Raw genomic sequence first — 26,463 nt, 5'->3', positions numbered from 1 at the left:
CCTAATACATTCAGTTCGTAGTTCATGACAGACGCTACATGGTCTGATTTAACGGTAGGGTTGTGAAACAGTAAATAACCTGGACATGAGGTTCTCACGACTGTCACTACGGTCTTCTAGGATGTGATGCCGTGTAGATGGGAGACAGCCGGATATTTCGGAGTTACATACAGCCTCCATCTTCAGGTTCGAAGGGCAAAACAAGCACGACACCAGCAAGTAACAGGCGACGAACTCTTGCTGGGTTCCTACTTGGTTTATTCTTCGACTCTGATGATTAACGCAGGTGGTTCTACCGAAACGTCGGCAAACTTGTACCGGTCTACACGGCGTTACAACTCAGAACATACTCCCTGCTCGGTAAAGGAACAAAATAGAAGTTTCCTCGTGATTAAGTAATAGGTACTATGCCATGAAGACACGGAGGAGTGGAGGTGTTGCTCCTCTATTCTTAACCTCGGCACTAGATGAAGATGAGTGGTCAGCTTCATGCCACGGCTGCTTTACCCCCGGAAGCCACTGGACAGGAGGCTGGGTGAGCACCAGAGCCAGTCTAGACGCTATGCAGAAGGGAAGACTATCTTCCCCTGCAGGGAATCGAACCCCGGCTGTCCAATTATCGCGGATCCCACAGGCAGCGCTGTGAGAACATCAAGATCAGCCTTTCTGAGTTCTTTCCTTAATGTCCTTACAGCTATTGGTACGGGGGCAACCATTCTTAAATCGGTGCCGTGTACACTTCATAGGGATGACGGGTAAAGCTTACTCCTGCACTGAAGCCTAGAAAACAAAATTACACCGTCGGACCACCCTTCGAAGCAATAAAAAGGGCGTAGATTTATTGGGGTTCATGAAGATAAGTTTGGGGAAGAAGATGAAAATAGCCGCTATTTTATGGGTGCCCAGAGAAAAAGAAAGCGTACTCCACGACAGCACATCGCTTCTTATTGCGTACTTGGGGACAGTACTGACTCCAGAAGAGCCACGACAGCTCAGCCGGTATAGCGACGGACTAGTGGCTTTCGATACCTGGCATTGGTAAACGATTTTTCTCTGCAGACACCGGTTCTGCGGCCCACCCAGCCTCCAGCCTCGTTAAATACAGAAGGTTCTTTCCCTAGGAGTGAAGCAACAGAGGATGAAACTGACCATATACCTCCGTCTACTGCGGAGGCTAAGAATAGTGGAGCTTTACCTCCAATCCTCCATACGTCTTCATACCATTCCGTTTACCGAAGACCAGAAACAACTTTATCTTTAATGGTACATCATACCTTCAGGAGACAACCTTAACTTCATGGAGTTGAGCCCTTCTTGAGGAGCCGCCAATTGTGCTACTCAGCATTCTATGGAACCCACAGGTTCATTAGAGTGTTCACAAGAGCCCTTCACATTTCCCTATCCTGAGCCAGACAAATCCAGTCGCGGACAGCCGACAAGGGGTAATCCTCCAGCTTGGCGGTTGGGCGTAGGGCTAACAACACCTCGCCGCATAAAAAAATAAGCTTGTTACGAAATGTGGCAGAGGGCCCTGGACGTGGACGGATCATTCGCATAAACGACGTAAGCTAAAGAGCAAGCAACGCAAGGGAAGTCCAGTATGCTCAATGACGTTTCAAACATGGCGATCTGAGGTCCAAAATCATGTTCAGAATAGTCTAGTAATTATTCACTGCAGACGTAACGATGTGCACCATTATTTCATGACGACTCACAAACGAAGATGGAGGACCACCCCTTGTCTGCTGTCAGCTACATTCGCATCTAGATATTTCCTGCAACAGCCACTTAAGGATGCTCCATGCCGCTGTCCCACGCAAAGAACGCGTGTGGGGGGAATAGAGGTATAATTCGGCCATTCTCAACCTCGATACCAGATGAAGATGAGTGGTCAGCTTCACAACTCAGGAAACAGTCCCCGGTTATGCATTGGATATGAGACTGGGTCCGACCCCAGAACCGCTATGAACACCGTTGAGAAGAGAAAAAACTCTTGACCCTGCCGGAAATCGAACCCGACATTAAAATTGTCTGAGAAACTGGTTAGGAGATTGGGTTCATCTGGCTAAGGACAGGGACCAGTCTAGGGATATCGCGAGCAATGTGATGGAACGTTTGAATTCTGTAAGGGCTGGGAATGACAGCGTCTGTGGTCTAGTGATCAGAGTTCCTGGCTACAGATCCAGAGGTCGCGTGTTCGATTCCAGGCGCTACCAGACTTTCTGAGAAATAGTCTTGAACGGGGTCCACTCAGACTCGTGAGGATAACTGTGGAGCTATTTCAAGGAAATAGTGGCTCCGGTCTAGAAAACCGAGATTAATGGCCGCGGGGAGCCGTTGCTGAGCACGCGACACCATCTATCGGCTAAAGTTGGCACTAACTTCGCCGACAAACGGTGGTCGCTCGGTCGGTATAGTTCACTTGCGGACTAAAGCCACGGAGTTTAATTTAAGTGCTGGGAATATCTTAAGCGGTTGAGCAACTGCTGGCTTCTTGAGAAGGGCTCAGCTCGATGTCCGTCCCTTCCTGCTACTCTGCTCATACTCGAACACAGTTCCGGTTCATGCGAGTTCGGAAGAAACATAAACTCCGATCTCTCCACATTTCAGATCAATCAAAAGCACAATCGAACTGTTAAGACTGATAGACATGCATTTTCTCCTATTCTCGAGACAATGCCAAAATACGAAGGTGAGTTTGTAATCGCTTTTAGCACATGATATATTTGACAAGGAACTGGGGAGATCCTACACGTTGTCACGACTTTTGTAAAGGCAAGTTTAATTCTTTTTATTAAAAGTCGGATAGGAGTGGAATGTTATGAATATACAGCGATCAGAGAAAGTTTGTAGGCGTGTGAAGAATGAAAGCATATTTAGGTCTCTTGTATTTTGTGCGGAGAGAGAGAGAGAGAATGATGCGATTTAGAAAACACTTGCAAGAGAAAAGAGGATTAAAGCCGATCGCGCGAGGAACGGACTACAGATAAAGTGGGGCGGGCGTTGTCCATACTTCCGCCCTATTGTTTTTTTTTTTGTCCCTGAGATCAAACTTCTGGTTATAATCCTTATCGAGGATAATTCTGAGCCATATGTTCTTCCGAAAGGTCGGTGAACTTCTACAGGACTACACGGCGTCACGTCACAAAAAAGCGTATACTACAAAGATATCTCTGCCTTAGATGGTCTATTGAACTGATAGAGTATAATTATCATGATAGCAGAACAATATTGTGAAGGAAAAATCCATTGCTAGGCAACGGCTCGGTAAATACTGACTAAAAGCTGGATTGTCAGCAGAAGCGGAAGTTAATTTGCTAGGCAACGGCAAGCAAATGCCCGTTTCCGCTGCAACGAATGTTAACAAAGATATTCCCGCCACAGAAAAAAAAACAGAATAACGAAGGACAATTAACTGTTCGACCTGCTGACTTTTATTCCGGACGCGTGGAGTTCATTCGTGAATTCGAGAGATTAGTCAGACAGATGTCGTTCAGGAGTTCAATGTGTGAGCTGTTATAACTGAATGTAATTGCAAACAAGTGCCAATAAATCCAATAATCATATTCAGAACCCATTATTATTAGTCACGCTAAACCCGAATACGTGACACTACATAAAAACAGCCTCCGTGGTTTTAGTCTGCAAGCGAACTATACCGGCCGAGCGACCGCCGCTTTTCGGCGATGTTAGTGCTAACTTTTGCGGATAGAGGGTGTCGCGTGGTCAGCGCAACGGACCGCCACGGGCGTTAATCTCGGTTTTCTAGAACCGGAGCCGCTATTTCCTTGCAACAGCTCCTCAATAATCCTCACGAGCCTGATAATTAGTGAATATTAATATAACACCCGCTCGGAATTCACCGGGAAGTGTCACCATTCGGTACATACGCTTTCGTACTATCAACATCGCCCTCTTTTCCCCTTATTCCGTTCCAGTCCTATATGTTGTGGAATCATCCATCCAGACGTTTAAAGCCATCTCCCACGAATAATACGCACAAATATTATACCGTAAACTGTCTACTTTACAGAGGACAGTACACTTCACATTATCTATATCAAAATATTATCAATGTTCACGAAAAAATACACGGAGCGCTGAAGCTAAGAACGCTTACTCGTTCGTGGCCTACTCCATAACTTTCATCATTAAATCTTTTAATGGGATAATTCGTTGCTACGGAGACCATAAATACAGTAATTTTACAGCTTTAAAATCATCGAATTTGTGCTAAAATAGAATATTTATCCAGAAATTTAAATAAACTTATCAGTAGGAGGTAAAAAGGTAAAAAAAAAAGTAAAGATATCCCTGTAACAGGCCATGGAGGCCGTGCCATAACTTAAGTGGTTAGTCGCTGGCTTCCCAAAGCGGCGGCCCAGGTTCGATCCCGGGGTCTGGTCAAGTGGGATTTGTGGTGGACAAAGTGGCGCAGGGGCGGGTTTTCTCCGAGTTCTTCGGTTTCCCCTGCCAATCTTCATTCCACAAAATTCTCCATTATCATAATCACCCGGGGAAGGTACAACAGGCCAATCAGTGGCCGCCGTGCCGAATGGACCCAGTTGGACTCCACCCCCCCCCCCACTAAGCGAATTAAAAAAACAGGCCATGGAGGCCCACAGATTCGTGAGACGTCGAGGCTCCCACATTTTCTAGACAATCGCATCACAGATGGCGCTGAGGTTCTTAGCCTTATGCGCCAACCGCCCTTTACCCGCAGGATGATTCCTGGTACTCATTTCTGTCACTGAGTCGACCCCAGGATCAACTGTGCGCTGGAAGGTTTAGATCAATTGAAATATACAATTACCTCATCAGAAACCGAACCCGCGACCTTCCGCCTTGTAGCACAGAGCCTCAATCAACTACGATACTGCTTCCCTCAAGTGCAAAATTGGTGCAAAATTGTACGTGGAAAACCCGTACAGAAGACTTCGTTTCGGAAACACAAGTGATGATATTCAAAATTCTACAATCTGAGGTTCTCACAGCGGTGGGTATGAAGATTTCTGTCTCCTGGAGAATAACGCCATGTAGTCAGTTGAGAATGAACCGATTTTTCGAATAAACATATCGCCTCCATCTTCAGGGTTCAAGAGTAAGCCAAGGAAGAAACCATCATGAAACAGACAACGAACGAGCTTAGCTTCTTGTTTGGCTTACTCTTAACCCCTGAAGATGGAGATAATATTTTCCTCCGAAGCTTCGACTGACTTCAAATGGCATAAAGTGTTACATTCCAGAAGATAAAACACTTCAATATTAAAATTCATCTTAAGAAGGTAGGATCTGATTGCACTGACATGACTGACGGTATGGTGTGAATAAGTTAATAAACATTCATGCTACAGGAAAGATTTCAGTTTTCTGGAGCAGCAAAGCGAGTAATGGATTATCATGACGGGTTTCGTTATTCGTTCAAATTTAGACACTGCATACCGGGTCTTGCGAAACATAAACACTGTTACATGGTGACTCACCCAACAGCCCGATCCTAAGCTAACGTATACATCCCGCACAACACATACGTACCGCGGATGTGACGCATTGGCCGTGAAAATGCAACGGACTGCAGGCAATTTCCACCTGTACCGATGACACACAGGATGGAGCCAGTCACCGGAAAAGCTATCACGACCGTGCCGAGGCTGGGAAAGTTAAGATAACGTCTTTCAAATTACTTTATTCTTCTTTTGCCTCCTCATTTATGACCTCATCTTTACACCTTTTTGTTATCTGCATTGTCGTCTCATTTCCCTCCACAACTTCGTTAATTTCATCTCATAATCTCTTTCATCCTACCTCCCCTATCTCCTACTTATCTCTCTTGTAATCTCCTCCCTTCTGGATCAACTAACTTTTATTATTCTACCGCTACTGGGAGCCGGGATAGCTCGGTCGGTATAGCGACTGACCTACAGTCTGGAAGACCGAGGGGTCCAGCTACGATTCTCGGTAAGACCGCCTCTGGCGACCACTCAAACTCCCCACATCTCCATCCTTTGTCGACGTCACGAATGCTTGGAGTCATACCACCATTCACCCCATACGATTTCATAGAGTGGGCACCGAACAGGCTGGCGTAGTGGTAATGCTTTAGATTTGTATTCGATGGGTGTTCGGTTCGAACCTCGGCCGGAACACCGGCTATTCTGAGAGACTTTTCTTGGTCTCACTCTGTCCCTTCAAAGGGGTGCTAGGGTGTTGCCTCATATGCTCAGACTGTCGCTAAGAAGTTCAATGCTCATTCCATTCGAAACTGCACATTACGAAATCAAATCCCACCCGACATTACGGGTTCCAGAAGGCCACGATATTAATTTTCACTGCAGTGAACACCTTAAATCTCATCCGTATTACAGAATTTGGTGGGCACGCGGCAGAGTAGTTGGCTGAAGCACTATGCTACAAGCCGGAAGGTCGCGGGATCGATTCCTATTAGATCCATGGATTTTTTAAATTGACCTAATCCTTCCAGTCACACTATGGCCCTGGGGTCGACACAGCCTCTAACAGAAATGAGTACCAGGAATCTTCCTGGGGGTAAAGGGCGGCCGGCGCGTAAGGCTGACCTCACCGCCATCTGTGAGCCGATTGTCTAGAAGATCTGGGAACCTCAACATCTCACAACCGTATGGGCCTCCACGGCCTGCTACAGGGACATCTTTACCTCACAAATGTGTACATAATGTCGAGCCTTACGATGACGCATGCTCGTAGATGCCTTGGACAGAGTATATCACAGAAGTTCGTGTCATGTTAAGGCATAATAATAAAAGAAAACTTATCAAGAAAAACAAGTGTGTTCCGACAAAAGCAAGCTTTACGTCTGTTACGGTGATTAAGTTAAAATTGAAATGAGACCTCCACACTAAAACAATATTATGAATCCCAGTTCCTTCACACGACAGAACAATAAAAATTGTAACTTCTTAGAAAACCGTGGACCTGTGTTAATGTTTTGGCATTGTCTTCCATGAAGAACGGTTTAAGCATTAAGCTTATGCTCAAGGCCCCCCCCCCTCATTTTAGGGGTCAGAGTTCATGAGGACCACACAGATGGAAAAAAAAAAATATTTCGTCTGGTAAACTTGAGCATGTCTGCACTTAAAACTGCTATGCACAGCTGACACACTAACAAGAGAAACACTCTCACTCGTGGGGCTGAGCCCTTCTTGAGAAGCCGCCACGGTTCATTACCGTGTTCACAAGAGCCCTCCACTGGTCCCTATTCTGAGGCAGATTAATCCATACCATCCCATCCTATCTCTATAAGATCCCTTTTAATACTGTCCACCCACCTACTTCTTGGTCTTCCCAGTGGCCTCTTTGCTTCTGGCTTTAACAAGTGAATCAGAAAATGAAATTCATGAAAACAAAAAAAGATGCCGAATCTTACACAATAACGCACGCAAAAGTAATATAAAAGAAGGTTATGAGAACATAAACTTCCTCAAGGTCTATCGCCTTATCGTGGAGAGGAGGTATGCATGCTCCAATGACGCAGAGAACTGTGCTGGCGGGAGAGTAAGCTCCTGGTAGCGCCAACCATGCCGGAGAGGTCAAAGTGTACGGGGCAGATGAAGTGTAATCCCTGGTCCTCCAGGCTGGTAGGTTGGGCGTGGGGCTAAAAATACAACCCAGGAAACATTTATTGTTATGAAACTTCCGAAGACCACGGAGGAACTTTATTTCGAAGGTTCCACCCATCTGTTGCACTTGAGATCGTTTGTAACAATGCGCGGCTTCAAGTAATAAACGGGAAGATTACAAAATATACACGGGAAGTGAACGCGGTTTATGGTAAGGTAAAGGTAAAGCTGTCCCTGTAACAGGCCGTCGAGGCTCCTACATTTTCTGGAGAGTCGGCTCACAGATGCGGTAAGGTTGTTAGCCTTACGAGCCGGCCGATATTACCCACAGGAAGATTACCGGTACTCATTTCTGCTGGAGAAAAAGTCGACCCCAAGGCCATAGTCCGGCTGGATGGATTAGGTTAACTGAAATATCCTAGTAATGTCAAAGTAACAGCTCTTAACAAAACTGAAGAAGTGTATGTAAGTGCCTATTAAGCGGCCTCCGTAGTCTAGAGGTAACGTTCCCACCTCATGACTCGTGGTACGCGGGTTCAAACCCGGGGGAGGTCGTGGAATTTTTAGGGGCGGAAAAATTCAGGGAACAAGTCCTCCGGGAGGGACTTTAAGCCGTGGGTCCCGAGTTGTAGCTTTACGGCACGTAAAAGAACCTCATATCTCCAAAGGAGGTCACTGAGCCAAATTCAAGGACATTTCCCGCCCAACAGTAGTCTCTAACACCTCTGATAGATGTGGGAAGCATTATAGATACCGCTAAGCCAGTAGAGGCCGAACTCGCGGGCTCGGTCGGGACTGATAGTACGCACCAATATCGGTAGGGTATAGAGACTGGTAGAATATCATAGAGGGAAGCACAATGGAACAATACTGGTCTCAGTGCATGGGGAAACCCACCCTCTCCAATAACTAACTAACTAACTAACTAACTAAGTGCTTATTTTGTATCTGAGGCCCAAATCACCAACTAGTCTAGCTGATAAAGTTGGTGAATGAAAGAAATGTACCTCTCTTGTTTAGTGGTAAAATATGAAGCTCTGTTGCCAGAGCCTAAGAAAAGTTACGTTATTTTTACAAGAAATTTGTTTTCGTAAGGACATCTGCAAGAAATAATTCATGTAGATAGCAGCATCGCTTTCTATTTTTACTTCACGTTTAGTATCTCGGTATGAATGCAGCTATCTTTTCGGGCAATTTGGCATTGTTGACGATAGGTATTTCTGTCGAACCTCAGTGGTCTGGAGATAAAGATTAATTCCATCTAACGGACTAATAAAATAACTTTTATATTTTTACCTGATAACAGACGCACAGCCAGCTACCGAAACGTCTATTTTGAAACAAAAAAAAAAGAGAGACTCTGGAGAATGTTCAATATGTGTATCAGTTTATTGGCAGACCATCACAAAGATCTAGTCCTGTCTTACATAAAGCTCTGTATGTGTACAGTCCGACACAGGACATCACGTGACATGACGGAAGCGCGAATGCAGGCCAGGAATAGCCACCCGACTTCCACCCCCTCCAGCATGGGCTGCACCCATCGCATTCTCGGGAGATTCCTCCCCTTTCCGCAACCCTGTTCTGGCTTCCTTTCGTCACGGCGAACACTGCTGGACCCAGATTCTGTAGTTATTAAACTTCTGTTCTTAAACATGCAGATTAACCGATCATTATGTATAGGCAGGGGTGTCCAAATTTAACAGTTGGCAGAAGATGAGCTTTTGTTGACTATTACAGAAAACTGCCCATTGCTTTACGTCTCAGTCACGACTGTCGTCAAGATGTGTCTCCGGGCGGGCGGATATGCCATGTGTGTCTACACAGTGTGTCCAGGTCCTGTCAGGACTGTGTTCATTAAAAATACAACACGTGAATTATTTTCAAAATTTCACTCCTTTTAATCGAAATAGTCTCCTTCTGAATGAATACATAGCTATAATTGATTGAAAAGTTTTCGAAAACAGTCACTATACCCCTTTTGTGGAATCGCATTTAAAACTGCGGTAGATTCCCTTTGGATGTCCTGGATGGTGTCGTGACGGTCTCCTTTCATTGCCAACTTAACTTTTGGGAACAACCAGAAATCTGCTGGAGCCAAATCTGGCGAATACGGAGGATGATCAAGGACTGTGATCCCTTTTCTGGCCAAAAAATCGCACCCAATCTTCGATTTGTGGGGTGGGGCAGCATCATGGAGGAGCAACCAGACCCCTTGCTCTCGATATTCAGGTTGAATTCAAAGAATTCTCGCCCACAAACGATTGAGGACTCCGAGATAATAATCAGAATTCACTGTTTGACCTTTTGGCAGAAATTCCTTGTGAATGATTCCTTTGGAATCAAAGAAAACGGTTAGCAGTGTCTTTACTCGACTCTTTTGCATGCACACTTTCTTTGGTCTCGGCTTCTTTGGGCTCAACTACGCTGCACTCTGCCGCTTTGTGAGAGGCTCATAGTGAAAACACCATGTCTCATCACCAGTAACAATCGATTTAGTAAATTTTGTGTCACTTTGGGCCGACCGTAACATGTCTTTGCAGTGTTCCACTCTGGCATGTTTTTCATTGCCTGACAGCGCGTGCGGTACAGACCGCGCACAGACCTTCCGTTTGCCCAAATCCTTTGTCAAAATTTGATGCACAATATTTTTTTTGGTATTCCCAAAAGCTCCTCGATGAGTATTGCAGAAACTCATCTGTCTGATGCAAGGATTTCGGTCACTTTTTTCACGTTTTCTTCAGTGCGACTGGTTCTCGGCTTTGATGCACGTGGATCGTCTTCAATGCCCTCCCTGCCGTCACGAAATACAGCATACCATCGAAAAATGTTCGAGCGACTCAAACAGTCACTACCGTACACACTTTTCATCATTTCGTGCGCTTCTCCGGCTGTTTTGCCTAACTTAGAACAAAATTTGATGTCGTCTCTGTTCAACCGCCATTTTCCGACGAGCGTCAGAACAGTACTGTTACATTCAAGGTCAGAACACATGATGCAGCGATGCTTGCGCTTTGAAATTATAGGCAGCCACAGCTGAAACTTCAAGGATCTTAATGCCACAACTCCTCAACAGATGGCAATGCAGGGCAAATTAAAAAAAAATGAGTCCTAACGGATCCTGGTCACACCGTGTATTTTAAAACAAAGATGTCGACACATTTTAAAACAATTTATTTTTTTTGCATTAATGTATGATACATTTCCTGTCTTTTATATTTTCGATACTTTTTTAAATTCCTTTGGGTGGCTGATACCTTGCTCCCCTACATCTCCCCCAAGCTGGCGCCCGTAAATTCGGTATAGTTTCTGCACACGATTCGAACCCCAATTCCGCATCTTTCTCTAAACACTTCAGTAAATTTGTAATTTTGTGACTCAGGTGTTATTCCTACTTCAAAGCTGTAGCTCCTAAGTACTGCGATGTTCACAACGAAATGAACGTATTCTGGGCACTGAACGTTTAAGTCTGCTCATATGAACTGTACATAAAGGACACGAGGTGGCGTACTGCAAGCCGGAAGGTCGCGTGTTGCATTCCCGATGAAGTCAATGGGATTTTCAACTGATCTAATCCTTCCAGCCGCACAATGGGCCTGAGGTCGACTCAGCCTCTAACAGAAATGAGTAACAGAAACCTTCCTGGGGGTAAAGGGCGGCCGGCTGGGGCGTAAGGCTGACCTCACCTCCATCTGCGAGCCGATTTTCTACAAAACGTGGGAACCTCAACGTCGCACAACCCTATGGGTCTTCACGGCCTGTTACAGGGATATCTTTAGCTTTAAACTGTACATACGAGTATACTGCATTTACTGTTGTGCTGATGGCCGCGCTAAGCTCAACCTTGTTAGTCGCTTGCGGCCCGGGTTCGATCCCTGGTCTGGTCAAGTGGGATTTGTGGTGGACAAAGTGGCGCAGGGGCGGGTTTTCTCCGAGTGCCAATCTTCATTCCATTAAATTCTCCATCATCATAATCATCCGGGCCAGGTTACAATAGGCCAATCAGTGGTCGCCGTGCCGAGTGGACCCAGTTGGACTCCACCCCCCACTAAGCGAAAAAATACCGTTTTGCTGCATTTGAATATGGATTGGGACATCGTTACTACTACTCGTACATTCAAGCTTCGTTTACGTATAATAATAATTAGGTTACAAAGCCACGTGTCGAAAGTAGGTTTCCAAACTTAAAACGACGTTGCATCATCGGAGGTCAGCGATCACCAGAAAGTTACTAGAGTGTATTTTCAACATAATGTGGTATTAATACGTCGGTGGGAAATTCGAACATACTTAACACAGGGATTTTTCTTCCGTAAAGTCCCTGCACAAGATATGACGTATGGTTCGTAGCGGAGATGGGTTTTACTTGTTTCAGATCCTCAGCACACGATCGTTCAAGGAGGAATATGAAAGAAGAGATGACAAACATGAAGAGAAGAGGTAGGAGAAAGAGAAGTAGGAAAGAGAGAAAAGCATATGAGGAACTACAGTAGAATGAAGCAGGTGAGAAGAAAATGAAGAGCAAAAGGAGAATGATAAACGAGAATAAAGACCGAGCGACCGCCACTAGTCGGCGAAGTTAGTTCTAACTTTAGCGGATAGAGGGTGTGGCGTGGTCAGTGCAACGGATCCCCACGGCTATTAATCTCTGTTTTCTAGACCGGAGCCGCTACTTTTCCATTCAAATAACTCCTCAATTATCCTCACGAGGCTGAATGGACCTCGTTCCAGACCCACTACTTCCCAGAGAATCTGGTAGCCCCAGGAATCGAACCCGGACCTCTAAATCTGTAGCCAGGAACTCTGAGCACTAAACCACAGAGGCGGTCAAAATAAAGGAGAAGAGGAAGAAGAGAAGGCAAATGAAAAGGGGAGGAGAGAGAAGGAGCGGCAGACGATGCAGATGAAGACATGAGATACAAGTAAACAAGTTTTCCCTGTGCTCAATTAAGCTCCGCCCTATGAAGACGTATGGGGGAATGGCGATAGAGCTCCATGAACTCTGAACTTCATACGCCCTAAATGGAGGTGTTAGCTTCACGCCCGGCGGCTTCATCACCAGGAAAGCGCCCCGATACCCACTGCTTAGAGGGCTGGGTGGGCCCCAGGGTCAGTAAGATCCCTTTCGTTGCCGGAAACTGAACGATGTTTCCTCTGTCGACCAGCCCCTAGACTCGCCTCTATACCGACTGAGCTACTGAGGCTCCTAAGGAGGCGATATGGGAACAAACTTGTTTTAGTATCGTCTCCATATCCGATGACTTAGGTAAAAGGCCCTGCCATAACTCAGGCGGTCAGTCACAGGCTTCCCACCGGGTTCGATCCCAGGTCAGGTTGTGGGATTTGTGGTGGACAAAGTGGCACTGGGGAAGGTTTTCTCCTAATACTTCGGTTTTCCCTGCCAATTCCCACTCTACACTCACCATCTATCAACAGGGGCTGGTATAATAGGCCAATTAGTGGCCCATGTACCAAGCGGACTCAATTTCACCCCACCCCAAGAAACTGAAAAATAAATAGGTTTTAAAGAAGTAGGAGACTGGCGGTTTGGGCACCCCTGGACTGCGGGTAGGTCCTGTCTGGAGGTGAATAAAATCACCGTTAAATCGCCATGCTGCATGCTGGACAACACAGAGAACACTGCGTTATAATCTAGTACAGGCGATAATGACTAACATAGCAACACGGGAACTGATACTCAGCACATGTAGGTCGAGCAGTGGACAGTTTCTCCGCTCCTAAAACTAGCGAGTCGGGTCCGGCCCGGCGGGCATAAAGCGGCAGCAGACTGCCCACAGCCTCGCATGGAACATACATCCTAATGCCACACCTCCCAATTACAGCGAAGAATATTTTGAATACCAAAACATCTAATATCACCTTGAGGCTAAAATATCCACTCGTAAGTCATTTTCCTATTTATATACCGGTGTTTTAAGACATTTAAATTATTATGGAATGCATTTAAATAATATACCTCATATTTTTACCACGGAATAAAAAAGTCCATAGTTTTGTAAGACCATAAAGAAGTGGCCACATAGCGAGAATCGCTCTAAGAAAGGAGCTCGCTATAACCAAATAGTAAAGAGTAACTGTCCTGGTTAGCAAACTGAAGAAAGCAGAATTCTCTTCAGATTACAACAACGGCCGGTTTTGTGAGGCATTTAATTCTACTACAATTGAGAGAAGGCGTGGGCCTTCTAATAATAATAAAGTGACGCTTACACAAACTCTCCAATAAATCAAGTAATTTAAGAAAAGATTTAGGAAAGCGATCCATGTTAGGTTATTAGGAGGGTCCCTGTCACCTCGGCATGGCACGTCCTCAGGTTGCGGATGGAGGAGACACCCTCCAGGTTTGGAGGGAAGCTGCGAATATATTGAATAAGCAGTCGAGGACAGCCGACAAGAGGTGGCCCTCCAGCTTGGGGGTTGGGCGTGGGGTTTAACTCCTAACCGTAAAAAATCATTATGTTACGAAAATGAACACAAACCCTCGGACCTGGACGGATTCTTTGGATAAACGACCTAAGCTAATGAAAATGGATATGAGATTTAGCACGTGGAATGTTCGGAGTTTGTATAGGGCAGGTTCGCTCAGGACAGTGGCAGAAGAAATCTTAAAATATAAGTTAGATTTAGCGGGAGTACAGGTCAGATGGGATGCAGGTGACATCGCACCTGCAGGAGACTAAACATTTTTCTATGGAAAGGGGAATGAAAATAATGAATCAGGTACAGGTTTTTTCGTACATAAGAGAATCGTATCAGCAGTTAAGAGGGTGGAGTTCGTTAGTGATAGGATATCATATATAATACTAAAAGGTCGCTGGTGTGATATCATTGTTAGGAATGTTCACGCCCCAAACAGAAGATAAAATTGATGACATAAAGGATAGACTCTATGAAGAACTAGAACATGTATTTGATAAATTCCCAAAGTACCCTAGGAAAATTTTGTTAGGAGATTTCACTGCCAAAGTAGGGAAGGAAGACATCTTCAAACCAACAATTGGGAATGAGAGTTTGCAGGAAATTAGTAATGACAATGGAGTTAGAGTTGTAAACTTTCCCACATCAGAAAATCTTACTGTCAACAGTACAATGTTCCCACATCGTAACATCTATAAGTTTACTTGGACATCTCCTGATTGGAAGATACACAATCAAATAGACCATATTTTGATAGACAGGAGACGGCACTCGAGTATACTTGATGTCCGATCATTCAAGGCAGCAGATTGTGATACTGACCACTAGCTGGTGGTGGCAAAGGTTAGGGAAAGACTGGCAGTGAGCAAACAAATAACACACAGAGTTCATATGGAGAGGTTCAATCTCAAGAAATTAAATGAGGTAGAAGGGTAAAGAGCAGTATCGTGTTGAAATCTCAACTAGGTTCACGACTTTGGAAAACTTGGACACTGAGGTGGATGTTAATAAAGCTTGGGAAACTATTAGAGAGAATATAAAAATGTCTGCCAAAGAGAGTCTAGGTTATTATGAACCGAAGAAGCATAAGCCATGGTTCGATGAAGGATGCTCAACTTTATTAGATCAAAGAAAGCAGGCCAAATTGCAATGGTTACAGGATCCAAGCGAGTTAAATGGGGATAATCTGAACAATATAAGATGTGAAACCAGCAGGCATTTCAGGAACAAAAATAGGGAATATCTGAAAGACAAAATTGATGAGCTTGCAAAGAACAGTAAGAACAAGAACATTAGAAACCTGTATAGGGGAATAAATGACTTTAAGAGGGGTTACCAGCCTAGCAGTAACTTAGTGAAGGATGAGAATGGTGATCTGCTTGCAGATTCCCACAACATTTTGAATAGGTGGAGGAACTACTTCTCTCAGTTACTGAATGTACATAGGGTCAGTGATGTTAGGCAAACAGAAATCGATACAGCTGAGCCCTTAATACCTGAACCTAGCCCTTTTGAGGTTGAAAGTGCTTTGCAAAATTGAAAAGGTATAAATCGACAGGTAGTGATCAAATTCCGGCAGAACTTATTCAAGCAGGAGACGAAATATTACGTTCTAAGATCCACAATCTAATTACTTCTATTTGGCATAAGGACAAATTGCCCGATCGGTGGAAGGAGTCTATTATTGTACCAGTTCACAAGAAGGGTGATAAAACTGACTGTAGTAATTATCGGGGGATATCACTGCTATCAACTTCATAGAAAATTTTGTCCAATATTCTTCTTTCAAGGTTAAGTCCATATATACATGAAATTATTGGGGATTATCAGTGTGGGTTTCCACGTAACAGATCAACTACAGATCAGATCTTTTGCATTCGTCAGATATTGGAGAAGAAATGGGAGTACGATGAGACAGTACATCAGCTATTCATAGACTTCAAGAAAGCCTATGATTCAGTTAGGAGGGAAGTATTGTACAATATTCTAATAGAGTTTGGGATACCCATGAAACTAGTTAGGTTGATTAAAATGTGTTTAAACGAAACGTACAGTAAAGTCCGTGTAGGTAAACATTTGTTTGATAGATTTCCTATCCAGAATGGTCTAAAACAAGGAGATGTTTTATCGCCACTCCTTTTCAACTTTGCCTTAGAATATGCAATTAGGAAGGTCCAGGGAAACTAGGTGGGACTGAAATTAAACGGGACACATCAGATGTTGGTCTACGCCGATGATGTGAATCTACTGGGTGACAATGTAGATACCATAAAGAAAAACACACAATCCTTAACTGACGCAAGTAAAGAGGTTGGTTTAGAAGTAAACACAGAGAAAACTAAGTATATGTTGCTGTCTCGTCACCAAAATGCGAGGCAAAATCATGACCTAAAAATAGGAAACAGATGTTTTGAGAATATGGGACAGTTCATATATTTGGGAACAACGATAACACTTCGAAACCTGATTCAGGAGGAAATTAAGAGGCGATTGAACTCGGGTAATGTTTGCTACCATTCAGTCCAGAACCTTTTGTCTTCTCGTCTGTTGTCCANGACAATATTAGAATGGATCTTAGAGAGACAGGATTGGATGATATGGATTGGATAGGTCTGGCTCAGGATAGGGACCAGTGGAGGGCTCTTGTGAACACGGTGATGAACCTTCAGGTTCCATAAAATGCTGGGAAATTCTTGAGTAGCTGCAGAATTGGCGGCTCGTCCAGAAGGACTCAGCTCTATGAGTAAGTAAGTAAGTAAGTAAGTTAGGAAAGCGATAAACAATGTGAAGTGAAGGTTTGGGGAAAATGATCAAAATGTAGTGAACTGAGGTGAGGTGAGGATGTGAAGGGTACGTAAGTGTAGTGAAGTGGAATGAAAGGAAGGTCGTGGTGAAATGTGGGCCCATCAGAACATGACATTAAGTATTTCATGACTGTTACTGTTTAGTGTATAGTATGCTTATTTTTAATATTAAATTATATAATTGTAGTTGTACTTGTATTTATTTGTATTCACTGTGTGTAGTGTGTTCTTTATTGTTTGTGTAGTTTTGTGTGCTGTGATTTGTGTGTTGTGTCTTATTGTAGTACCACTGATACTGAGTAAAACCCATTTGTAGTTAAAATAATAATACTAATAATAATAAACTATAAAGTTCTATACGTTGTCTAAAACATTTTTGAGGTTATGTCGTACCTTGAGTAGTCAATGTTATCAAAGAACAGCCCTGGTATGGCAACTTCCGATACCATCGTTTGTTGAACACAGACTATGGTAACTTTCTACTGATGACGTAAGTATATACGTCACTATCTAAGGATGATGTACCCCCCAAAAAATGTGTTAGACACTGTTTAGTGCAATTCCTGTTGAAAATTCAATGAAACTGTCTCCATTTGTTATATACACGAAAAAAAAAAATGCAAAATACCAGATGTGGTACGTATGGCATCACTGCAACATTTCTCATGATGTCTGTCTTCTCTGCACTCGAAACAAGATGCTTACGTATTAGCATGTGACCCAAGCAACTTTAAGACGCGACCGCCATCTTGTCCACCACGTTAGCGTTGCCAACCGCATAAGTTTACTTGTAAAAACAAAACAAAAGGCCTAACTGTAGGAAATGGTCATATATATTTTTTATTAAAAATAAGAAAAATCGGTCTAACTGTATCAAAATAGAACATAAGGCTCAACTTCTTAAAATCAAAAGCTTGGCTTTGTTAACTTGTTAGAGGTAAATTCTAAGGTTATGTTTCGAATCCTTGTTTACAAACAGACTCCTAAGGTTGTCAACAATAACGTAGTAGGCAATATGGCTGCAACTTTTAAAGTTGCTTAAGACACCCGACAGTACTTAAATAACATATGAAATAGTAAGACCAGAAATTAAAAGTATTTAAAATGTTCTTCCCTCCCGAATACTACAGGTTGATCAGTAAAAGAAAAGTGTTAAATGTGAGTTTGTAAGCAGCATCCTTGTCTGTCCCTTTCCTTCGAAGAATTCTGGAGGAGTCGAGCAAGCAGTCACAGAAACATTACTATAGAATGCCACATCTGCATCACTATAAAAAGTCAAACTAATGAGTTAATACACCAAGGTCACAGTTGTATGATATTCCTTGACTTTATTTTTGTTCTGTATAATGGTTTCTCTGTGCACATACCTTCTTGTTGGCGATGTCTCTGACTGCATGAAGCAACTCGGAGGCTGGAATACAGAAGTCGTGCTCAAACTGAAGCAGGTTGCCATGGAAAGTGCACACTAACAGATCGCGGGCTTGTCGCACCAGAATGGGACGAACTCGCTGGAAGTTCGGGTAGAAAGGGCCTAAATACCGCTCCACAAGGCTCGCCACATCACATTTACTCTGCAACAGACATTACACTCATGTAATCCTATGACTGTTGGGACACCTGTCTACGACAATACACCTGCCAGGGTCAGGGTCATATGGCAGTAAATCCTCGCTAATCCGGTTACGGTTAATCCAGATGTTGGATAATCCAGCTCTAAATATGAAAAATGAACAATTCTGTTCACAGTTGAGTACATGCTTTAAAAAAAGACACATGGTATTTAGGAGAAAATGGGATTAGAGCGAGGACTTTCTGACTGTGTTGAGGGTAGAAGTCCACACGGGCCGGAAGAACAATCGTGTTTTCTTAAGTTACGTGTGGTCTCGGAGATGAAATGGCGGCTATTCTGCGCATGCTATATGGCGAACGAAGGCCGGAAATGAGCTCACAGGAAGTGTAAGGCAGAGCCTGCCGCTTGAGCACGTACGGTGGGCCAAAGAAAGACGAAAGCCTCGACAAAGGCAGAGATTATTGTCACTATTACTGCATCGCGTAGCAAGATCGGACGCGGGTGGTGGCCCCTATACTTGGATTTCTGAACTGCAGGACATCAACCCTTTAGTTTGACAGCGTGCCTAATAAAAAGGGAAACTCATTATCGTCTGGTTTTCAACTAAAGTTATATTTCATTGTTGTAATGTCTTTAAACCATTTCCTTCTCAAGAAAATGGAATTTATCCCTTACAATTCGTCCCATCTTCATAAAATCTTATAAATATTGCAGCTAACGTTTCGTGCGCTCCATGCAACAGGTATATTTCTTTAGAAACTGACAGTAGCTAAGCTAGTCAAGCAATTCACCGTCTTTAATGCAACCCGAAGGTTCATTACCGTGTTCAAAAGGGGTGAAGAGCTCTTTGCCTTCCGCTCCATCCCCAAAGATAAATACCACCCATTGTACGCCGTCTCCGTCAGTTTATTCCATATACTCGCATCCTGCGTCAAATTTTAATATTATCATCAAAAGACGCAGTGACATGGGCGGGGAGGGTGGCGGGTATGCTAGAGATGATAATGGATACAGCGTATTGGTCTGGAAGCTTGATGAAAAGAGATTAATTGCAAGACATAGGCGTAGACGGCAGGATACGAAAACCAAACTTAAAAAACTCTGGGAGGGCGTGGTTAGATTAATACAGCTGAGGATAGCGACCAGTGATAATAGTCTTAGAGTTGAACAGTGGTTGCAATACTCCAAGAGTCGTGAGACAGTAAAATATGATCGTGCGTTCGGAACCAAAAATGTGCTGGCGAGACCCAGCAGCAATTTGCCCGATCCGACCAGCGCTGAGCTCTTGTGAACATGGTTAATGAACCTTCGGTTCAACAAGAGAGACAGAATTTCTTGGGGAACCAAGCAACATCAGCGTCACGAAGGACTATGTTACGTGGATTACGTTAATGTTAGTTACTGAGCACTGGCAATAAACATAGCAATTATATATAACGCATTTACAAATGAAAAACGGTAACGATATTTCATTAGAGTATGATTTCCGGTCACAATCATCCACACAGTGGCCACGACAGATAACCCAGAGCTAAACTGCACATTATTCATGGATTGTTTCTTTTTTCAATGGCTCTTCCACCCCATTCAGCGCCCCGGCCTCTTCTTCAGTTCCGTAATCATTTTTCACAGACGGCAAGACTCCTTAGACGAGCGATCAGCCCGTCGCAAGGCCGATACCTAACACAGCACAACATTAACACCCTTCGACTTCCAAGACGGACGTAGTGAGTTCCTCCGAAACGTCGATTAGATATCGTATTACACGGAGTCACAGCCAAGAAAATAGAACTCTTCAGAGTCACCGCTTTGAAAACTTCGAATACTAAAGAACTGCTGAAGAATTCTATCATCTGGGATACAACGCTATGTAGCCCGTTGAAAGTCAACCGACGTTTCGGAGGAACATTTCGCCTCCATCTTCAAGATCTGAGAATAAGTCAAGCATGAGATCTCTACTTGCTACCTGCGTCAGTCTGGTTTCTTGGTTTATTCTTCGTTCCCGATGATAAAAAGGCGACATGTTCCTCCGAAACGTCAGTGAGACTTTCAACGGACTATAAGGTTTATATCCCGGAAGACAGAACTTTTCATGACACCGCTGTGAGAACCTCTGATGCTCCGGAAGAACTCCTGTTCAAGGTTCTGTGTAGCTTTCTTCTCTCTGTAGACTTCTCAAAAGAGAAGGGTCGATTTATTTTGACAGGCGTCAGAGTTGGCATGTCACAGCTCCTATTCCCTGATTATCTGGCAGTGCTTGTATCCCATGCAGCTGGCCGTAAGTCTGTAAGTTCAGTACGTGAGCCAACACAAAGCAGGCTCATTACACGAAGCCCTGGTAAATGTGTGTTACAAATTACAACATATGATAACAATACCGTGAACAAACCTATCAAATAAACGGTCGACATTCATACAAAGGAGCATAATGCTCAAAACACTGAATGAAATGTGGCGTGTATACTGTAATAACAGGATACTTTTCAACTATAAAGGGAATATGTACACTTTACTACTCAAGGTAATACACGGCCTTTTAGTTAACAGCAGGGTTTATCCATTTGTTCAGAATACTGGAGAATATCTGAACCTACAGTAAGGCAACGGAAAGAGATCCAATCGTTCGGCCGACCCCACGTCTCCCACGAGCTGTTAGGATTCCCTATCCAACGTGCTTCCCCTTTCTAGCGATAAGAGATTTTGGGCTGGTTATTACAGGACAGAGGAAAATGGAGGCGAATATAAAAATAGGAGGAGCAACAAGCTTTGGCATCCCACCATCCGTGGGACAATTTTCCGTAGCTTCAGTATAGACGAGATGTTTCATAATTTGTACTGTTCAATTATCATGTTCCGTCTAATGCAACACAGTGGATAACAGTTAATTCGTTTTTCTAATGTCACAACATGTTTCGACCGTTTTATCTGGTCATCATCAGGTGAATACAAATACTTAACAAGTGCTCTATTGGATTGCAAAACGCTTTGCCTCTGACAAGGCTGACAGCCTTACTGCCATCTGTGAGCCAAGTGTCAAGGAAAAATGGGAGCCTCGACGTCTCACCTCAATGGCCCGTTACTTTGTCTACAAAAGCCATGAATTAGAACGAATAACTAGCTTTAAGGGAAAGAGAATGCCAAAATGGGGGAGAATTCGATTTTGTAGTTGATCAGGTGGAACCAGTTTTTCTACCATGTACAATGGGTCCGTGGAGAGAGATACGTTTAATTAGGGGGAGCATGGCACGTGATACGCGTTGCGTTGGCACAAAGCGTTACTAATACATGGGGTCAGAGGAGAGCGCACGCCCGCAAATAAGCGACCTTTCTTGTTCACTCAACCATCTCTGATGAGGAACTGTTCACTTACTCTTAGCGCTGAGGAAATGAAAGAGAACGGAGCCCCGTCACGACGTTCCCGGCCTGCTAACGATCGGGCGCTTTGGGTGGGGTAAACCACAGCCCGCTGAATAGAGCATTTGATTAATTCAGTACTTCACAATATGGGACTATTTACAAGACCCCCATGTGTACATACACGTGTAACATATCATGTTAACAAACAGTATCTCGAGGCCGAGCACAAGAAATATTCCTGACATGACTAGTGTTTCTCACTCAGTATGACGAGGCGCTTTGGTAGCGTGGGGGCACGCGGTAGCGTAGTTGGTTGAGGGGCTATGCTAAAAGCCGGAAGGTCGCGGGTTCAAGTCCCGATGAGGTCATTGGATTTCTTTCAGTTGACCTAATCCATCCAGCCGCACTATGACCCTGGGGTTTAATCAGCCTCTAACGGAAATGAGTAACAGGAATTAAATAAATAATTTTCCTGGGGAGTAAAGCGCGGCCGGCGCGTAAGGCTGACAACCTGACCGCCATCTTTGAGTCGACTGTCTAGACAATGTGGGAGCCTCAACGTCTCACAACCCTACGGCCTTCACGGCCTGTTACAGGGATAGCTTTACCTTTTAATTTTTTTTACTTTTTTTTACTTACTTTGGTAGCGTAGTTGGTCGAGGCACTGTGCTACAAGCCGGAGGATCGCGGTTTCGATTCCCGATGAGGTCATTGGATTTTTTTTTTAATTTACCTAACCCTTCCAGCCGCACTATGACCTTGGAGTTGACTCAACCTCTAACAGAAATGAGTACCAGGAATCTTCCTGGGGGTAAAGGGCGGCCGGCGCGTAATGCTTACAACCTCACCGCCATCTGTGAGCCGATTGTCTAGGAAAATGTTGCAGCCTTTACGTCGCACAACCCTATGGGCCTCCACAGCCTGTTACAGGAATAGCTTCTCCCCACATTTAACATTAAAGAAACTCTGCATTTTCCCACAGAATATATTCTTGTGTTTCGCTTTTGTATAATGAGGATAAAGTAGCTACAAATTTCACTATAAGAAGGTAAGGTATATTTATCCAGCCGATCACAGTGGCCGCGCGGTCTACGGCGTGAAATATCTTCGCTCGCTCGAACGCTGGGATCGTGGGCTCGAATCCTACTCAAAGCATGGATGTCTGTGTGTGCGTTGTCCTGTGTTTAGGTGGCGGCCTTGTGACGGACTGATCACCGGTCCACACCATGATGACGAATGGAGAAGCGAAGGTACAGCTCCACCATTCTTAACCTCCGAACCAAAATATAGGTGAGCGATCAGCTTCAGGACCCAGTCGCTTTACACCCCGGGGAAAGGTCACAGTATAAGGGTGGAGGTACTATCCTGGCATCTGCCTGGAATGACTGAAGAAAACAATAACAAATCTCAGTCAGATTATAAGGTATTCCGGGTGGGATTCGAACCGTGCACACTTCGAATATCAATCAGGGGCTTTACCGCTAAGCCAACCTGCTCAGCACTGGCTTCACATAGCTCAAAGTGAAACTGTTCCTGTGCTTAATTAAAACGCCATGAACACGTATAGCGGAGTGGAGATATAGCTCCACGCATTCTTCACCTCGGCAGTAGATGTAGGTAACCCAGCTTGACGCCTTGACTGCTTTATTCCCCAGGAGAGAAAAATCAGCATCTGGTGGATAGGAGGCTGGGTTGTCCGTAGAGCTGATCTGGACGCTATCGAGAACAGAAACATCTTGCGCTACCGGGAATCGAACACCGATATCTCTGCCGTCCATCTCGTACCCTGTCGCTATACAGACTGATCTATATCGGATAATAATAATAATAATAATTTCCGTATGACTAGGGATCTCTTCAGCAGGAAAGCAGGGTTTATTGGTTCTGCTCGGAATATTTGTTAAGTAACTGTCCCTGGTACTTCGCCATTAATCTTCTATAGACTCCGCTAATGGACTGTAATGTGGCCAAGGAAGCTCCAGGCGGAAGCAAACATTTCCGGAAACTTAACTCTACTAAGAGATTTATTACTCCATAAGGGTAAAACGGTGATAATTTGCTCTTCATGTGTGTCTGTTAAGCACATCGTCACCCGCGTGCAGGAGCGTGCTATGTCTATCGCCAGCAACTTTCAGGAAGTGGCTCTGAAGTGAGGGAATCAACTGCGGTTTGAAAGTGACTTGCGGACAAAACACATTCTGAAATCTCACACTTGCAAACTAATGGAAGTACGTGGAGACAGAACACTCTAGCGCTCACGCGACGGGTTCTGTCCGTTAATCCCAAAGAACACTCGTAAACAGACTATAGGGCAGTGCTTCTTAACCGTTGGGCCGCAGCCCAGTAGTGTGCCCTGGCATCAATTATACTGGACCGCGAGAGGCTCTTCTGGAATTTGTCATTTTCATTTTCTAAGCATTCTTCATGAATAAATATTTTATAGTAGAAATATTCTGAGGAGAATAATATTTGTGTCGAGAAGCTCAGACACAGAACACCTAAATCTGTGTAGCAAATGTCAGTGACCAAGCCGCATATTTTTAAAGATGGAAGTATTCATGAATGATGGGGAATTTTCAGACATTCAAATCTTTCAACATTCGGGAAAGGCAATACTGATGTTTATGACCAGTCATAAAAATTGCCTGCAAGCCGATTACAACAATGGGCGGCATATCTTCTGTTCTCAGAACTGAGCGGAATAACATCTGTGTTGCAAATGTCAGTGACCAATCAGCAAGGAAGTATAAAGAAAACGTTTCCACTGAAATTGAAGATCAAGGCAGTCTGTATCCGGTTCTCAAATCTAGTAATACTGAATACTGTTTCTTCGCAAGTTCGCATGCTGTGTGTAAGTGCTTGTTTCGAAACCTGAGTGATTTAAATTTTAATATGAATAAGAGACAGGGGACTTTGTTTAATTTAGATCTCGTATTGAAGGTGTTTGTGACGCAATAAATAGTGATTCAAGCCTACATAGCGATCTCCAGGATGTATAAAATGAAGGGAAAACCACCAGCACACAGAAGAAAAAGTCTGCATCCATTCGTAAGTACATGGACAGCTACTTCAAATTTGGTTTCATACAATGCCCTAAAACTGACCAATTGCCACGACCTCAACGTGTCATTTGCGCTACTGTTCTGGGAAATGAAGCTATGAAGCCATCGCAACTTACCCGACATCTCAACACAAGACATTCCGATCTAGGCAACAAACCCATTGAATTCTTTGTGCGTAAAAAAGATGCACTTAAAGTAGAAAAATATATTTACCAAGCTTCAACCACTGACGCTTCACTTCTGACGGCATCCTAATTTAATATCACTACAGATAGCTAAATGTAAAAAACCATATTAAATTGGGGAAGAACTCATTAAGCCTTCTTTGATTGCTGCTTGTAATGAAGTATTACGCCAGTCTGCCGCAAGTAAAATGAAAGACATCCCATTGTCGAATGATACAGTTGGTAGGCGGATGTCTGATATGGCAGAAGATACAGAAAAGCAAGTCATTGAAAAAAATTAAAAAATCGAAATTGTTTGCATTACAACTGGACGAATCTACAGATATTCAGAACAGCAGAATGTTACTTACGTATGTACGATATATTGACCATGATGAGAGTGACATGTAGGAAGACATTGTAAGTGTTTCTGAATTACCTATGCATACTACAAGCAGTGAAATTTTCAAAGTTTTAAATGGTTTCATTGAAGAGAGGTCTCGAATGGAAAAATTGCGTTGGAGTTTGCACTGACGGCGCTGCCTGTCTTACAGGTAAAAATTCAGGTTTGGTCACTAAAATTAAGGATATGGCAGGAAATAACTTAGTGTCAACGCATTTATATATTCATAGGCAAAACCTGGCCTCCAAAAAAATGGCACCTGAGCTTAATGAAGTCCTGCCTCAATCTGTTAAGATTATTAATTATATAAAAACAGTGCTTTAAATACAAGACTGTTAAAAGCATTGTGCGATGAAATGGGCTCTGATCATCAAAATCTTCTGTTCCATTCGGAAGTTCGTTGGTTGTCCCGTGGTAAAGTTCTCAAGAGCAGTGGCGTGCATTACTATTTCTGGTGAGGGAAGCAGTGGTATCTAATAAACTAACTGATAGCAATCAACTCACCAAAATTTACGTCACTTATTGGGTCAATAAGGTCGTTTTGTATTCTGTTCGATAAACCTGTAAATACTGTACTGTTCTCAAGGTGAACGTTGAGTTTATGATCATATTTCCTCAACAAGTGAACTAATTCCACATAATTACCTCGGTCGATGGAATCCACCCTTTCGTCATGACCACGAAGGCCAAGTTGCCACTTTCCTAAATGGCAGATGGTATCAATCAAGCGTTTCATTATTTCTCTATGTAGTATCGTCAGGCGCTTTTGATTGTCAAGTTGACAGTCCATTCGAGATTTCCCGAACATAACAAGTTGCATTGTTGAAATAATGTGAGTCTGAGAGTTCTCATGTCGTTTCAGTGTTGATATCACCAAACACAGTCTTGTTCCATACATTTTTTTTCCTTGAGAAACAAGATGCATGGCCAACAAAACAATTTTCCTATATTACGGCAACCGGAGAGCCACTCTGTTTTAGAATACTATTCCAAATTAAATTTCCTCACACATACTTTGGGTTGTGCTTTAAGTTCTGGCAACTCCTCTTTCTATAATTATTTTCTTTTCAGAA

The 26,463-nt window shown here is 43.6% G+C and overlaps 1 protein-coding gene across 3 annotated transcripts in view; it reads right to left on the bottom strand.

The window, feature by feature from the left end:
* Window positions 1-26,463, bottom strand: part of LOC111866921 — a 503,991-nt gene that overhangs the window by 358,719 nt on the left and 118,809 nt on the right. For all 3 annotated transcript variants that reach the window (XM_023856294.2, XM_023856311.2, XM_023856303.1), the window contains one exon: window positions 18,202-18,405. In XM_023856294.2, the coding sequence (XP_023712062.1) occupies window positions 18,202-18,405 (204 nt within the window). The remainder of the gene's footprint in view (window positions 1-18,201; window positions 18,406-26,463) is intronic.

Source organism: Cryptotermes secundus, unplaced genomic scaffold, assembly GCF_002891405.2.
Source record: "Cryptotermes secundus unplaced genomic scaffold, Csec_1.0 scaffold42, whole genome shotgun sequence".
NCBI classification, from domain to species: domain Eukaryota; kingdom Metazoa; phylum Arthropoda; class Insecta; order Blattodea; family Kalotermitidae; genus Cryptotermes; species Cryptotermes secundus.
The sequence above is the reverse complement of the archived record's forward strand: the minus strand, read 5'-3'. Positions and strand labels throughout refer to the sequence as shown.